Source organism: Gavia stellata, chromosome 25, assembly GCF_030936135.1.
Source record: "Gavia stellata isolate bGavSte3 chromosome 25, bGavSte3.hap2, whole genome shotgun sequence".
Taxonomy (NCBI): Eukaryota; Metazoa; Chordata; class Aves; order Gaviiformes; family Gaviidae; genus Gavia; species Gavia stellata.
In genome coordinates this window covers 4,784,909-4,802,010 of record NC_082618.1, presented here as the reverse complement: position 1 = coordinate 4,802,010, position 17,102 = coordinate 4,784,909, and the positions used below count along the sequence as shown (strand labels likewise).

General features: G+C 43.6%; 1 protein-coding gene across 1 annotated transcript in view; it reads right to left on the bottom strand.

Annotated features, from left to right (window-relative positions):
- COL26A1 (collagen type XXVI alpha 1 chain) overlaps positions 1–17,102 on the bottom strand; it is a 176,225-nt gene that overhangs the window by 51,954 nt on the left and 107,169 nt on the right. Inside the window, exon 4 of the mRNA XM_059829412.1 lies at positions 4,194–4,235. Within this exon, the coding sequence (XP_059685395.1) occupies positions 4,194–4,235 (42 nt within the window). The remainder of the gene's footprint in view (positions 1–4,193; positions 4,236–17,102) is intronic.

The following is a 17,102-nucleotide window of genomic DNA, read 5'->3' as shown; positions in this document are numbered from 1 at the left end:
ATGCACAGTCACTAGTGCCTGCTAGCACATGATGCCACTGGGAACAGGGATGATGTTGGCACCTTCAAACAAGCGCAGGGCCAGATTGCAATTGGAAGGAACAGCCATCATTCTCCTGCAGTCAAAGGAGCTCCTAGGTTTCATACACACTGAGAGTTTAGCCCCAACAGCACAATCAGGCAACTTGAGGGCACTTAAACAAATCAAATCTCTTAACTGTTTAAGTTCATCCTTCTCCATGAAATGTGTCTGGAAGACACTCTCAAGCATTTCACCAAAGTTAATTGCCCAAACGCAAACCATCACAGCCCACAAATCCTTTAAACTCTGAGAATTGACTTAATGCTGAACAGCTGCCAGGCACTCGTTTGCTTGCAGCCACAGGAATAGCTTTCTTATCAATAAATGGGGATTCCTGTGTATGCAACACCCAGTAATGGCAATGGAAATGACTCAGGCACATGCCTCTGCTTTGAGATTAGGATATGCCCAAAAGGTTGCAGGCAGCAAAAAAGCGCTAAGTGCAGCTACAGGCCAAGCAAGACGCACATTCAAAATAAACAATGGAACAGTCCCCTTCCAGAAGTGTGAGGACAGCCAGCGTGAGGGATGCTATAAAAACGTCGACATTTGCTATAAATTGCTGTGCTTCAAGACCCAAGACGCTACAGTTTTCCTCAATAGGAAACAACTGGGCTATCTCCAAAAACTGTTGGTAAATGAGGACTTTAATGGTGACAATTGCATCAGTACAAAAGCAATCTCCTATTTTAGCCCAATTAGCGCTGTGCTAAATCATCAGCCCAGGCCTTGCTTTTTGCAATTGAGAGAGACACATCTGTGAGGCTCTTCTGTTGCATGTGTTTTATATTATACTCTAGCACAATATGTATAAACTAACACTATTCTACACTTACACAGCACCTCATCTGGAAATCTGAAAGCGATTTATGAATGGTGGGCATCTGTGACATTTTACAGATGGAAATTGAGGCACGGAGGGTTTCGGTAATTAGCCCCAGACTTGCACAATGAATCAGCTGCAGAGCAGAGCCCATTATTTGTTGTGTAGTAACATCTAGTGTCCAAACACAGAGGGAGACAAGTCTTTTCCCCAAAAAGGTGTACAAGCATGCCCAAAAATGCCACCCATGCCCGCGTCCAGACCAAGACTGTTGAGGAACAGTCGGTGCAAATGCATGTCCTAAAGCACAGTCTCCCCTGGTAGACAGGTCCCTCCGTTCTTGTAATACAGACGCAGACCAGAAGAAGGGTTAATATGCCTGAAAGTTTGTCTGCTTTTTCCACATCAGTTGATCTAATAAAAAAGATTGATTCTCCCTGCAAATCTGGCCTCGCTTTAACAAATCATTTGATTTGACACAAAGGACTATATTCAGATAGTTTAAATTCCAATTTAGTCCCTGAAACTAAAGTTTTTGATGGGCTGAATACTTAGAAACAGCCAATAGGAAACACCAGGCAGAGACACCCACCTTGGGTAGGGTTGAAAGTGCCTGCGTGCGGCCAGAGCATCTGCAGATCTCCCTATGCTGTAGCGCTTATGAGCCTACGAGGAACATCACAGTGTTACAGAAAACAGACAGCCTTTTCTATACCTTCTAGAAATACAGCAGCAGCTCACACTACCAAAGCACTTCCAGTGTGTAAGCATAACACCGTATTACCTTCCACCTTGCCCATCTGGCCACAGTGGGCCAAATGCCGGGAGCAACACTCCCAAGGCATTGGGATCCAGATCACCCAGGGGTAGAAAAAGCCCATGACAAAATTCAAGCAATCCAGGCACTTGCATTAAAAAAATTTCAACTTATACATCCTAAAAATCAGTGTATCATTTGGAAGCTAAATTACTAAGATCAACCCATAGACGGAAACATCTTCAAACACAGGACAACTAGAGGAATCCTACGCCAAATTGCTGATAAGAAAGATTTCTTGCACAGTTAAAAAAACCAAACTATAAAAACCCAGCCAATATCCTCTAACCCTCATTGTCAGGTTAGCAGAAGAATAATAGCAGCCGTTAGATTTTGCCTGGATGAAACCTTAAAGGTGCACGGAAGCATGCAATGGAGTAAGCCACATTTTAAAATAATTTAAAATGATTTAATATCTTCTCTCCTCAGAGGGCCATGATGTGCAGGGGGCAGGACTATTCCTGCTCTCTATGGACACAGAACAGGGCAGATATTGAAAAGGGCACAGCCACCAAGGGAGAAACTGAAGCACGAAGTGGAGAGAGACCAAGGGCACAAATCACCACTTTAAAAAGACAATCCAGAAACAAGACTGGCCTGTGGTGGGACCAATAATGAGGATTGCAGAAGATATACATGTAACTCCTGCTGACACAATATTTTCCCACGTGTCCTTGGACACGTCATTTAGTTTCTCTGCATGGCAATTCCAATATGAGGGTCAATGCGATAAGAAGTGCATTCGTGTGCCAGGACATGCCCAAGTAACAGACATGAGTAAGCAATACCATCCCCAACCATGGAAGAGAATACAAAAGAGAATGAGGACAGAAACAAGAACTGAAGGATCCTTGTCTCCCAGAAGGGCTCGGACTGACTTCTCTATCTGGAGATTGATTTTTTTCCTGATACAATAAGAATGAAGAATTTCAATGAAGGACTCCAAATGCCCTCTGGTCTCCACAGTGAGTGCTGCGAATAGGTGTTGGGCATCTTCAGTTTCAGGGTCCCACCCAAGGAATGCAGCACTGCAGATCTGAGGCAGATCCTTCCCCGACTGCCATCTCCACCCCGCTTGGCTACTGCCCACCCCAGCTGTGCCTGGGATGAGCGGCCAATTCTGTGCTGAACAACCGCGGTTAATGAGGAATCAGAGGCATGTTCTGTAACATCCATGGACAGAGCACACAGAGAGATGAACTGCAACTAGAGCATGAAGCACGTCTCCAATAGAGGTGGGGCAGAAAGACAGATGCTTATCCTAATTTAAGGCTTCACAGGAGCTTTTGGGCTATGGGACGCTCATTTTTCTGCTGAGTGTGTGTTCAGCAAGGAGAGCAAAGAGCCAGATCAGCGTGAGCTCTTCATGCCCTTGCATACTGCTGCTTTCACAAAACAGGCCCTTTGGAGTAACTCGTCTGCTCAGCACATGTGCTACTTCAAAGGTCCCATGATTTTCATCTTCCACAAAACCTGCACATGGCCATCAGGTACAAAGGCTCTCATGTAAATTCCTGCTTCTCATTGATTAACCATCATTGGAGATATACGGTCAAATTTAAAACCTTGGTTGGGCTTTTGCACATGCATCAGAACACTTTCAAGCCACTTTTACCATCAGTTTGGAGACATACAGTTCATGCACCAGCAAGCAACAAATAAGCTCTCTTTCACTTTTAACCTTTAAAACCATTTTGATTTTCTCAGGGGAGGCTGTTCAGAGACACCAACATGAGTGTCACAGAAACACTCGGACATGAGGAGACACCAGGCTGCTGGATGCCAATAGCTGACAGAATCACAGAATCATTAAGGTTGGAAAAGACCTTTAAGATCAAGTCCAACCATCAACCCAACACCACCATGCCCACTAAATCATGTCCCGAAGTGCCACATCTACACGTTTTTTGAACACCTCTCCTCACGGGAGAGCCTGCAATTGCAAACAAGGACACAGTCCCCTTCCCTCTGAGCGCTCTGCAGCACTCACCTCATCAATCAAACCGACTCCCTTTCTGGCTCTTCTCAATATACCACCCCCAAAGATTGATGAGGAGCACGAGCAGGTCAGGGAAAACAGGGGGGTGAGTTTTAATTGCAAGGAGGAGAGCACAGCAGGCACCCTGGAACAGACCCAGGGCCTGTGGATCCTGGTGTTCCCTCTCAGACACTGACCCAAGGGAAAACGAGAAATGTGCAAGCAGGACGGCCCTTCCCAGGTGCTCCTTGGGTGCTGCCTGAGCAATTCTCTAAACCTAAAAGGAGCAGGGCATTTCCAGCTCCCCTTTTCCTTGCCCTTCAGATATCTGAGAGAAACTGAGGCAAAGAGCAGGCAAAGACTCACAGACCCCCTCCCGTATGCTTCCCCCCCAAGCAAAGGGCATCCCTGGCAACCACGGCCCCCCACCCAGGAGTGCACCCCACTTCGCTCTTAGGCTCTGCTTTTCCATGATGTTTGCGTTGCCCACTTACGGTCCTGGTTGGAAAAGTAACGGTGCTGGCGGCCAGATGAACCTGCGGGGGGGAGACAAGCAATTATCACTGGGAACGTGTCAAACCCTCGCCCTGCGCAGCATTGGTTCAGCAGAGAAAAAGTTTACTCAGCTTGCAGAGCAAAACTTGGTAAGGAATGAAAGCGCCTTCGCTCTCCCCGCTCGGCTCGTTTGCGCTCTTGCCAGCACTTCCCCCCTTCCCACCCACAGCAAGACATGCATGCACAGACGCACACACTCGTGCTCTCAAAGTGCTGAAATAAGCCCGTAAAAGAGCCCCGTGCCTCTATTGGAGATGATGCTTCCAAGAAATACAACCGCAGAAAAACCTACTGAATGAAACAGGCTGCAACAATCCATTCTGGTTAAACTTAAAAGGGGCTGGGGGTTGGTTTTGGGGGTTTTTTTTTGATAACGGCAGTCATTGCCTCAATTGCACGCTATGGGGAAAAAACGGTCCCAGGTTCAAGGAGGGAGAGCAGCTGCCGTTGTTTTGGCTGAGCCATGGGAAGAAGAACCCAGCACCTTCCCAGCGGCTGGTGCATATGCTAAAAACCAAGTTTGTGACAACAAGAGGAGAAGGCATCAAGTCAGGGGGGAAGGCCATTAGCAGTACGAGCATCTCCTAATGTTTAGAAAACCAGAGTACACTTCAGAGGGGGTGTCTGCCCCCAGCTCTGCTGGGGCCAGCTTGTGAACTGGGCCAATTAATTTTGCTGCTAGAGATTTTTCTATCTCCAAGTGTAAAACCGGAGAAGACGACTCCAACTGCCTTTGTAAACCAGTCTGAGGTCTGTGAAGACCTAATTATTTAAGTCTGTGAACTGCAAAGCACTTTCATCTGGAAAGCACAATATACGAGCAAATCAGTATCTGTGTTTTCTTGCATAGAAGGGTAAAAAAGGAAAAAGAAAAATGCTAAGCAAACTGAGGAAATAATTGTCTTAGTACCAAGAATTTCCCACAGCACTGGAGGATGATGGTCACACTGAAGTGATGTATATTAGTCATGATCAGCACACATAGAACCGTCTTGAAGATACTAACTACAAACAACTGTTACAAGATTTTACAAGAGCATGTTTGTGTACCAGTGTCTAGAAACATCACATTAAAAACAAACAAACAAGATCAGATAATTGCTTTGAATATGGTTTTTGTTAGTCTGGGGTCCTAGATGGTTTTGCACATATGCCTAGAAAGCTGAACAGCAGGCTTGCTTATTATCCTCCTACTCATCTTCACTGGGAGGAATGGGAGACGCTGGTGCAATGACACTGGTGCAAATCTGAACAAGGCCTGGAGTCCCTTAAGACCCTCAAACACTCACTAAAACCCACACAGATTCCTCTGGAGGGCTTTAATATTCCTCCAGCTCTTCTGCGTCACCTCAAGCTTTAAAGCACACAAGCAGTGATAATGGGCCAAGTCCAGTCCCACAGTCACCAGTGTTACATTCCTCCTAAACCTATCCTTTGAGAGAAGCAAACAGAGACTTGGCTGTTGGTGTGACTCCCAGCAGCTGTTGCCATAATGTTGGGCAAGCATGGGACATGTGGATGAATAGAAACCTGCCCTGAATGGACACCAACCCTATCTTATTCCCTTTTTCTTAAAGAAATTCTGTCTCAAAGGGACCTGCCCCCATGCCCCTCACAGGACTGCCAATGTGAGGGATCTTTTCAGCTGGTTTAACCCAAGATTTGGGTTTCAAGTGATGCTCATTCTGCAGGGACATGGTAAATCAGATCAGGGACCCAAGGAGATGTTCCCATAAAGACCCACCATGGCTTTGCTCAGACAAGCAACCACAGCACGTGCTGCACCACTCACACCGCCTTCTAGTCCCACCAACTCAAGCAGTGGGAGCTGGGAGGCAATGCCTGCTGCTGGGAAGTCCTGTAGGGAGAAGGTGCTGGCCATGCTGCAGCCTTTCCTGCAAGCGTTACCAGCACCAGCTGGCTCCAAGCTATGTCAGCATGTACTGCAACCTCACCTCTGGCTGCAGAGGAGAGAGCAGGCAAGTGGGGATCTAGGACATATCCTAAGCCAGGCAGCAACCTGGCTGGGTCTGAGCATTATTGCAACTGCAAAGATCAAAACCATGGTACTTATTAAGTGAGACTTTCTTGTTGCATGGCCAAGGCCAGTTTTGCTTCTATGTGAGCAGCCGTTGCAACCTCCCAAACAAACTCAGCCGGATCCAGCCAGGGGAGTCCCAGCCCCGCACAGAAACTTCTCTCTAGATACTCCAGCTCCGGACCCTTTCAAATCTGATGGGTTTCTAACTCCGGTACCTCTTGCTATAGGTAACGAACCTGTCTTAAGCCATGGCAGTGCCCTGCTTCACAGAAGACAAATCAAAAACACTCTGCTCCCTGCCTTTGCTACAGCAGACACATAATTGCAAGTGAGGGTTGGGGGGCAGCTCTAGCACCTTCCCCACCTCCCCAAGACAGCCAGCTAGGGGAACTCCTATCCTTTGCCTTCTGAGAGAAGGCAGAGCAAAGCTCAGTTATCCAGGTCAGCTACTAGCCCAAAGAAAGCATCACAGGAAAGTCTCAAAGAGCCTAGAAATTAGTTATCTTGGACCACAGCAGCTGCCTTCCGTGTCAGGGAAGGGCACATCAGATGTAAGAGGAATGCAGGAGATGTAAGAGGAGGCAAGAGCTGAGCCTCACTTTTTAAAACCCCAAGGCCAAGTCCAGCCAACCTGAGGTCCCAAAACAATACATGACAGAAAATTAAAGCCAGGTGAAGCCCCCAAACAAGATGCTGGAGGCTACGAGGCCACACAATGTTTGTCTTGTGCTCTCACAGCTGAAACTCTCAGGTGTGGAGTTCTGGAGCATCGGCTTTTAACTGAGATTGTCATTGCAGTCAGAACCCCAAAGAACTCTATCAATGCAGCACACTGATTTGTGATTGTACTCTGTGAAAGAGGAGGACTTATGTGGAAGAGACAATTAGTTTAGTCTTTCAGTGACCTACCAGGTTTGAGGACTTAACATAAGAGCAATAAAGCGCATCCTGCATGAGATTTCTGGGCATGGGTGGTCACAGAAAATGGGTATGTGCTGAAAGCCTTGCGTCGCTGCACAGCATTCAAACTAACGGCAAGCCATAACAAAATTCTCGGAACCACATAATTTTGCACTATTAATTGAATAATACAATAACCACTATGCAATAAATTTTCTTTCATTATTCCACCATTAACAGCAACTACAAACCACCAAGTTCTGCTTCTACTTTGAGGAGCAGATAAAGATTCCAGTTTAGTCCTTTCCAGTTAAAATGCGATAAATGTTTCATGCATTTTGCAAGAACTGCAGAGTCAACAGAAATAGCAAGGGCCAAATCCAGAGGGATCCTATTACTAACTCAAGATCCATCTAGAGTTAGACAGCATCCACAGTGCGGCATAGGAAGTTTCTCCCTTTGGACAACAGTGCCAGGTCAAGATCAATGACATCAAAACAATGTTTACAAGCTCTTTTCTCTAACAGCAATAAGAAAGGGAAAACTAAATCACAAGCATTGCAAAAGAAAGGCCAATCAAAGGTAGAAATGTATTCCACAGCCCTGAGCAGGGAATCCATTTCTGGACAGTTGCCTAAAACTCTGCATCCGCCTTGTGCTGGCTCAACCCCCACCGCTCTTGGCAGGTGAGATAGAAAATTGGTTATAAAATGAGCCCTATATTTTATAAGTTTCATAAACATTTTTTTAAAAAACTAGAATATGAGGTATTCTCAGAGATCCTGTGCCAGAGAGTAATATGGTCTAACTTGGAAACAGAGTTACCACCTGTTCATGGCAACTACTCTTTTAATCTTCATTTCTGTTTTATGAGCTGACCAACACTATTTTATGAGCTGACAATTAGTTTAGGTTGATTTAATTAAACAAAATTGATTACAATCCCTCTTTCTTCCAGGGCAAACTTTCTGCAGGACAAGGTTTGAACAACTTGGACTCTGTATCAAAATAAAGCTATATTCCAGACCTTTTTGTCAAAAATGATCACACGACAATTCAGGTAAATACATGTCAGTGGACACAGAGATGTTCTAGGTATGTGTTAAAAAGAAAAAGGCGAGCTCTGGCTTCCTGGTTAAAAACAGAGGTAATAGTTTAACACCAGGTAGCACTACTAAAGCTTAACTGGTTTAAGCAGTTGCCACCTTTGTTTTTAGAATGAGTGTGTCTGCACCTCACACGGACAGTATACCAGATAGCAAAGAGACAGCTGAAAAACAACCCAATCTGAAAAAACCAATGTATTATTTTTTCAGGGAGATCAATTCCTTAAACCATGTGGCTGCAGAGATGCTTGAGTCAGTGGAACAGAAAGGGCAGTGCAGGGGTGGAAGGCACAGCAGGCATGGCAAAGGGGGTAAACGTCAACTGCCAGCGGGAAGTGGTTCATTGAATGAAATGCAAAGACGAACACACAGTCATTGTCTGCCGTATCAGACAGTGCTCTTACAGTTAGTACTTGATCTAAAGCTTGAAGTTGATGACAAAAAAATCTGTTGACATCAACAGGCCAACAGAAGGTCATCTGCATCTTGAAGACATGCCTCTAAAATAGATGTTGCACACTAGGCAAGGAAAACTTTCCTGCAAGTGTTTGCTCTTCTGTGAGCACATACACTCGTGCATCACCATTCAGCCTAAAAGATCATGTGACTGCAAAAAACTTGTCTACAGCGAAAAAAAATAGCATAGGGTAGTTATCTCAGTTAGCTTTAATATGTCTTTGGATTTATTTTCATTTGTTGGAACTGTTTTCTTTTTTCTTTTTCCCCTTCAATCTTTTTTTTTTTTTAATTTTTTTTTAGAGATACACCAAGAAGGAAGTCCTGACTGGGCAAACATCTCAAGTTCAGCACATCCTTAACGTGACACACGCAGGTAAGTGCTTTAACTGCAAGTAAAGTATCAGTCAGACTGAGAAGAGAGAGTGTTCATCCAGACAGGTTGTATAGATACTTATGTTTGGCTCATTTTAAAGATTCAAAGCAATAAATGACCAAGATCAGCAGCATTAATAGCCTTTTGAGTACCGGCCCTTACCAAGCTGAGCTTGAGTGAAACATTCAAGGATGAACTTTCTCATGTCACAATTTCAAAAGTCCCATTTTCCAACAAGGCAGAACTCAGTAGTTAATTATATCTGCAGAGCTTGCAGTAGAGGTTGTGGCAACAACTCAGTCTGGAGGATGGATAAAAATGACTGTAACAGTAGTAGACATTTGGGTGCAGTTAAGTATAGACAACGTTGTAGTCAAATGGCTATTCTTCAAGATGTATGGTGCCTTTGACACTTACAGAGTCTTGAAAAGTGAACCACCACCATTAGTTAGAACTCCCTGGCAACAAAAGCTCTAATAATTCTGAGTAATTGTCATGGAAAGTTACCCTGATTGCAAATTTGACAGTTATAAAAATCCAATTTTGGAATTCCAAACAGGCCAGGAACATAATTAGGCTCTACATTTTAACACCCTCTTGATCAATGGTGGGGCAATGGAGACCCTTCCAAGAGCTTTGTTTTGAAATGAATGGCGCCATATTGATGAAACAACTTGGACACAAACCAGAAATTAAATTGAAAGTTTAAACAATGCAGCTGTATTTTATCATCCTGTATTGTCAAGCTTTAACGAAAATAGCTCCTAAACAGAGCCACATGTTTTGCCTGTTGCCCAAAAACTGAAGGTGAATTTTAAAACCCTTTCCTAAACTGCAGGATGCCAAGATTTTTCAGCTAGAAGTTATTATTAGGACACAACAGTATTTCATATAAGTCTTGACAACGGTTTTGTATGGTTTCTGTAAAAGCAACTTCATTTTTTAAATCAGAGATGAGTTAAATGAGTGACGCTTCAAAAAAATGGAACCTCTGTTGTGTATTTCTTCTTGTTCCATATACATATGGTACCAGCAAAAATAAAATCTCGTTATCATCAGTGGAACAATCAATACAGGGAGTATAAGCAGGATTCCTCCCTCAGCCTTTGTATCATTAATGAATATTGTCAGCTCTCTTCTAATCTCAGGACCTGGAAACAGATCTAATGGGAGTATGTCTTGTGTTCCAGTGTCACTGAGAAAACTGTAGTCAACTTTTACTTTGAGAGTTATCTCTTGCCTTTGAGGATTAAGATGTGATGAAAAACACACTATTGTTAGTTACAATACTCTGAGAACCAGATCTTTGATAATTCTACAAATTGGTCAAGATACAGGAGACAGAAAATGTATAGCAAGACTTAGTCTTTTTAATATCCAAGGCTGGATTTGCACAGCTGGAAAATCAGGAAAAAAGCTCTGTTTTTTGGCTTGTCATCTGTTCAAATAGCCTAGAGGATTTTAGGGGGTGCAACTCATACAAATTAAATGGGATTCTACCGCATTTATTTACTGGAGTACAGTATTTAAGATTGCAAGATTCAGTTCCACGTTGTGCAAAAATTTTCTGAAAACTGAATAGCATGTTAAGTTCTACCAGCCTCTCCCATAAAAGCTGAAATGTTCAATCTCAGGTTTTAAATCCCTGTAATCCCAGAACCGGGACAGAAAAAAAGCTCCAGGATTGTAACCCTCCAGCTGAATAGGTTCAATGGCTCAACCCTCACATATGCTACAAGAATGAGGTATTTTAATTGGATCTATCAGGAAGCTTGCAGAGGGGTGCACGCAACTTTCATCTCAGTCCACCGGATGAAGGAAGGGAGACGAGACATAAAGAGATAAAAGTTCAGAACAAAGAGGTCTGTGCGGTGCCTCCCAGCCTCTCTCACGCTGGATAAACATGTCTGTCAGATCCTGAGGTCAGGCTAAAACCTCTGACAATGGCAGTCTGTAAGTCTGAGTATCTCTTATCTTCCTGTGCAACACAGGCTATCCAATAGCACAAGAAACAACTTAATTGGATAGCTTCCATGGAGTTTCACCCATCACCCATTTCACTTGCATGCTCCCACATACAAACCACTCCTGCTATAAGAGTGCTGCGAGTTGGACACCGTATGCCTACCGGTATGACAGCACTGAAAATACAGCATGATAGGAAGGGCTACAGGGAGGCTGTTAGCCTGAGATAATACGCAGGTAACCCCAACAGCAGTTCATTGTGCCCACGTTGACAGACTAGCTACATGCAGTGCTGTGCTGGCAGGCAGAACTACATCGGTACCTGGATTTAAGGCAATTTCTCTATGCGGGATGGCGCTAACTAACACACAGACACAGCAGCCATCCCAAGCTCAGTCAGCATCGCTAACAGAGTGCTGCACCACACGGTGACAGTGGAAATACACCATAGTCCAAGCCAGGCATGCAAATCAGGTGAGATGCTCAACCTTCTGGACATATCCCTGTTTATCCCTCTCCGTAGTCCACCTCCTCTTCCTCCAAAGGGGAGCCTAGATGACTGGTGTAAATGAGCGCTAGATACACAGCTGGACAAGCAGACACATGAACTTCAGAGAGATGAATACTCTTCTTCATGTTTTAGATCACTATCTACTAAATATGTATGTGGTACCCTCCTTTCCTTGCATATATTAGAGATATTAAGTGTATTACAGAGGTGGACAAACTCGCTATAGTAATAGAGGTCACATATGCTCCTTGGTCAGACCACGGGAAATGCCATTTTTACTCAGCTTTTTACCCAATATATTACTGCATTGCAAATTCTCATGTTCACTAAATGTTACCTAAATGTCAGGACGAGGAGAGGGTTTTTACTGAAGTTGCTACTCCCATTCATTTGCTACTGTTCAATATCTCACGAGCATTTTATCTCTCTTAGCAGACTAACAAGACTGTAAAAGGAGCAAGATAAACACCAGCCAAATGAGTTAGATGTTATAGCCTAGAATGTGAACATGGACTTCAAAAGGGCACTATACTTTACAGCCTAGGGCTTTGCTGAAGGGGCTAAAAGAAGGGCTCAGAAGAGGAAGAACCTACCTGGTGCTGGTCTGTGCTGTGGCAAGTTCTCTCTACAATCCTTTCATGGCTAATGAACATCCAACAATGCTTGATAAAAACAGTGTCTGCTACTGATCAAGTACTAGTTGCTTTGTATCACACTTGAATCTAACAGGAAGAAATGTCCAAGAAGATGTATTGTCTAAGTTCAATGTTTTATCAAAACCAGATGAGCACACATAGCCCAGGGTCCTGGTCAAAAGCCAAAACATACAAGCAGGAAACTGCAAGCGGGTAAAATGTGACACTTGAATAAAAAAAGGGGTAGCTACCTTTATGCCAAAAACAAAGGCATTTTTACCATGATGGTACAGGGTATCTGGAACACCTCTGCCTCTTGAAACAGAACACTGTGGTTGCTACAAAGCCTCTTCATGTCAGGCTCTGCTGAATGGAAATCCTAGCTCAGACCACCTCTGGGTGATGTACTCCAGTGCCTTTTCTTTTACACATTCATTTACACAGATGCATATACATGTGCATATACCTTGTGTCTGTGCCGAGAGGAAAACGCCTTCCATCAAAGCTATTTTTAGTCTCTTCAGACTACTACTGAGAGGCTTTCTGAACAATTTCCTTCACACTATGGCCTTGGGCGTCAATGAAGAACCTCGTCCAGTGTTCTCCTCAAAGTCATGCCCTTATGCAAAGAGAACAAGCAAGACAGAACTGCCAGTGGTTTAGCCCTGACTTTCCGATGACCACCCATACCCCTCTACCTATCCCTTGGCTCCACTCTCTTGGCTGCCCTGTTTCAGTCTAAGCCTCTTTGGTTTTCACTGAAGCCAACTTTGGAGTCATCGAGACGTGGAGAGATGGAGCTGTGTTTAAGCTGGAATGGATGTGTCTTTTCTGATGCAAAGCCCTACCTTCTTCTACTGTTTCATTAGCTCCCAGCTGCTAAGGAAACAAGGTGCTTAGTGAACTCACATTTAACTCCCAGGACAGCCAACTCAAAGTACCGGTTGGCCTGTGGACTTCAGATACCTGCCACGTGTACTTAAGCAAAGAGAGTCTAAACCATCTGTGACAAGAACATGAGGGGAATATAAGGCACTAAACCATCATCAAGCTATGCTAGCACACTTTTTTATGTGCTAAATCATTGTTTTCAATTAACTTCTAGCAAGAAAACATATATTGAGTGAGTTTGTCACATTCCTGGTAAGGCACAATCCACCACTGCCCATTGAAAAAAGCTGCAGGGCAACAGGAAATGTCTTCAAATACCCACAAATTCCTCATTCCTCAACCCCCAATACACACAGCACCATCCCAGCAGTTTCCGTCTAGCCCTGTAAAACCTATCTTCATTCTGCACCATGAAAATTAGCAGCAGAAGAGGCATGCTAGTCCCTGGTCATTTTAAGTTGTCTGTCCTGTCAAAGTTAAAGAGTCTCATGGAAAAGGCACTGCCTCATCCACTGCCCTACATGTAATGGCCACAGTTCCTTTGATAACATGTCCCACTCCCTCCCCCCCACCATTGCTGAAAAGTAACATAGCTGTTGGAAAGAACTGGAAAATAGTTTTTAAGGTTCATTAAAATATTTCAAAAAGTCACTTTGATTTAAAAACCCACCTTAATAAAGCCATATTTATAGTTTCTTTCCACAGTCTTCATCCATTTATACAGCTGCAGTTCCTCTAAAAGACAGTTCAAAGAAATGCAGCTCCAGGCACCCAGTCAGAGCTTAAAAATCCACTGCTGAGTTGCCCAAGATTTTACTAATAAAATTTGTCTTCAGCAATATAAATTGAAAAGTCAAAACAGAAACCTGCTCATAATCTACTGCAGTGGGTTTTTCAATCTGCGGCTCGACTCCATGAAAAAAGGTGTTCCACATGACCTCTGATTGCTGGAGGGAGATAAGGAAAGGAACACGGTAAGTAGGTGTTGAAACTCCTAAGAAATCTGACCATACCCTGGGGTATTTTCATCTGCTCAGAGAAACAGGCACTCCGTTTCTGATTTGGAGATCAGAGTAGCCACTCGATGACTTCCATGAGAACAGGTCAACTTGCAGTCGTCTCCTTTCACGGCCTCTTACAAAAGGCCATTCTCCGAGTTAAAGCTCTCACACAAGCCCTCTTTTTCCAACGAAAAGAGATTTCACTTCCCCCTCACCGAGGTACAAGATACCCCAAGGAGAGGCAGCCAACTGCAAGAGCACAAGACACCACCAGCAGCTCTCATGATGCTGCTCCCAAGACTGGCAGTGAGATTCAAGATAGATGCACGTGCTAATGAAAAAGCAGAAATAAATTTCCTACCAGTGCTTGGGTTACAGCCTTCCTGCTCACCCAGTAAGCTACAGGTCAGAATTCAAGACTAGAAATAGTGGATAAAGTTGGAATTGCTGAACTCATCTAATAACCAAAAGCAACAAGAGTTTTATTCTCTGCAACTATATTAATCAACATTAAAATTAGGATAGCATCAAAAGGTGCACAGAAAGCTTAAAAGAAGATATATTTCCTACATTGCTACCCTTGAGCTATAGCAGACTCAAAGGCTTTACAAGCTCTTTTCAGCATGAAAAAGAAATACATTGCACAGAACCTGGGGAGGCAATCAGGCAGCGCACAACCTGCTGTTTAGAAAGCTCTCCAAAACCCAGCACCGAGTTCAAACAAGCGAGCCCTCTCCAGTTCCAAGCAGAGCAAGGCAATCAAATTCTAGAACAGCAGCACCAGCTCTGATCATATCACAGATCCCTTGTTCCACATTGCAGCCCACTCTTCCAGTCTTTTGGGGCAGCAGCTCCAATGGCGTCAGTGAGGGTGGCACACAGTGCCGGGGCAAGCACATTTGGCAGGAGGCTTACTCAATGGAGCATGGTAAAAATAAGCAGTCCTCAAGGCAGATACTCAGCTGATCTCAGAAAACACCAGTTGGGTAGCCCTGCTATAGAGAGAAGAAATAAGGCTGGGAGAGAAAAGTTTACAGCTGTTAGGAACTGTTCCTTACATAAGACACTTTTCGCCAAATCGATCAATGCAGCATGTCAAGGTCTGCATTATTCCCATGCAAAAAAGGGGATGTTTAGGGCTGCAGAAGCTGCCATCTGGCAGGTCCTGCTGTATCTGTGAGTTTTTTCAACGCTTATACAGGGCCCTGGTCTGAGCGGTCTCTCGGTGCTACTGAAGCATTGCTGTTAAGTAACAGAGCACTGTTTAACTTGCAAAGTCAATTAGTACACAAGCAGAGTTGGGTTTATGTTTGCTTTTTTTTTTTCAATTTAAAAACACAAAAGCTTATTGAAGGGCCAACACATGACAAATAGGACAAAAGTCAAGCGTGTTATCAGTGAACGGGGACAACCAAATCATTTTGAGCTTGCAATGTAACGTGTTGACTGAGAAATGCTAGAACTGGGCTGATCAGCAAATGCCTGTAAGACTAGCAAGGCTAATGAGAACAGCAGGACAGGGGATATCTTTAACGACCAGACTCCACATCCTAAAATTCTTTAATTTCAGTTACTATGAAATTCCAGTGCTTCTCTGATAACATCTAGAAGGCAACCGTTACCACAGCACAATCTCCAAGGAAGCAAATTTCAAAATTGAAATGACCTTTGAAATATTTGCCTACATCACTTTTGCCAAGAAACTTGGGGCAGTTTCATCTTTCATCATTGCTGAGTCTCAACTTTTGGCAAATAGCACACATGTTAGGTTGTTATTATTAGTAGCAGTATTTTAAATTAGTGCCCGAGAATCCATTTGTCCTTTGGTATTGAAGGAATTTGAAAGGAAAAAAAAAAAATATTAAAAAAGCCCAAAGAAAAAATACCCCCCACTCAGAAATTAGACTTAGCTAGCTAGCGTGCCTGGATTCAATCTATAGCTCCTCAGAAATCACAAGCCAGTGGAAGATTAACTCAAAATCATGGGATGGGAATGCATATGGAATTCTCATTCTGCTTACAGGAGGGTAAATTACATTTTTTTTAATCTCTGAAGCTTGGTTGATGTTTCAGTTAGTCAGTGGCTGAAATATCTGCCCAGCCACCTCCTGTTTACATTTGGACGGGACAGATTGCTCCATTTAGATCAGCCTTCGCACAAGACAGTGTGCCCTCAACTCTCAGTGTAGGTATGAGAATCCTCTATCTCAATACTAACACTGTCCATACTTTTCAAAAGTGAAGGCACCCTTCCCCACTACATTCCCTGAACAAAAAAATATTACTGACAGGGTTACAGTTCCCTGGGGACACAGACAATTGCTTTCTTATTTCACACCCCTTGGATACATGCATCTAACACCAGATGTCCATGGAATATTTCATTCTGTAGAGGACTACCAATTTCCCTCATCATTTTTCAATTAACAAGCGATTATGTTTAGCATTGGCCAGGACATAGGGTGTTCTGAGCACACCGTGAAAAATTTCAGAAGTCGTCACACGTCATACGAGAACATTGACACGAACTTAAAAACCAATCATTATTCAGAACGTTTTTGTGATGACCTTCCCCCACATAAACAAAGACGATCTCAAATTTGGAGAAACCACAAAACACTGCCCAACCTATGACCGCTATGATAGCAAAATATAACGTACCCCTCCTCCAGACAACTTGGCCTTACCTATACCAGTCCAGCTGTTTTATTTTGTGAATTGGAGTCTAAATGCATAGGCAAAAGAACCATATGATTTTAGATTCACCGATGCACAAGGGGATTTTCTCTAATAATCCTATTCATCATTACAGAAGCTAGATGTGTGAACAATGATCCCCTAATATCCTCCAGGGAGAGCTAAGAATCTCAAATTCAACAGGCCATTCAGGGGGTTGCATCTGTGGATCTCAGAAACATGATTAAGTGCCTTAACTAGAGGAAGCTGCTTTTTCTTTCTTCCCTTTT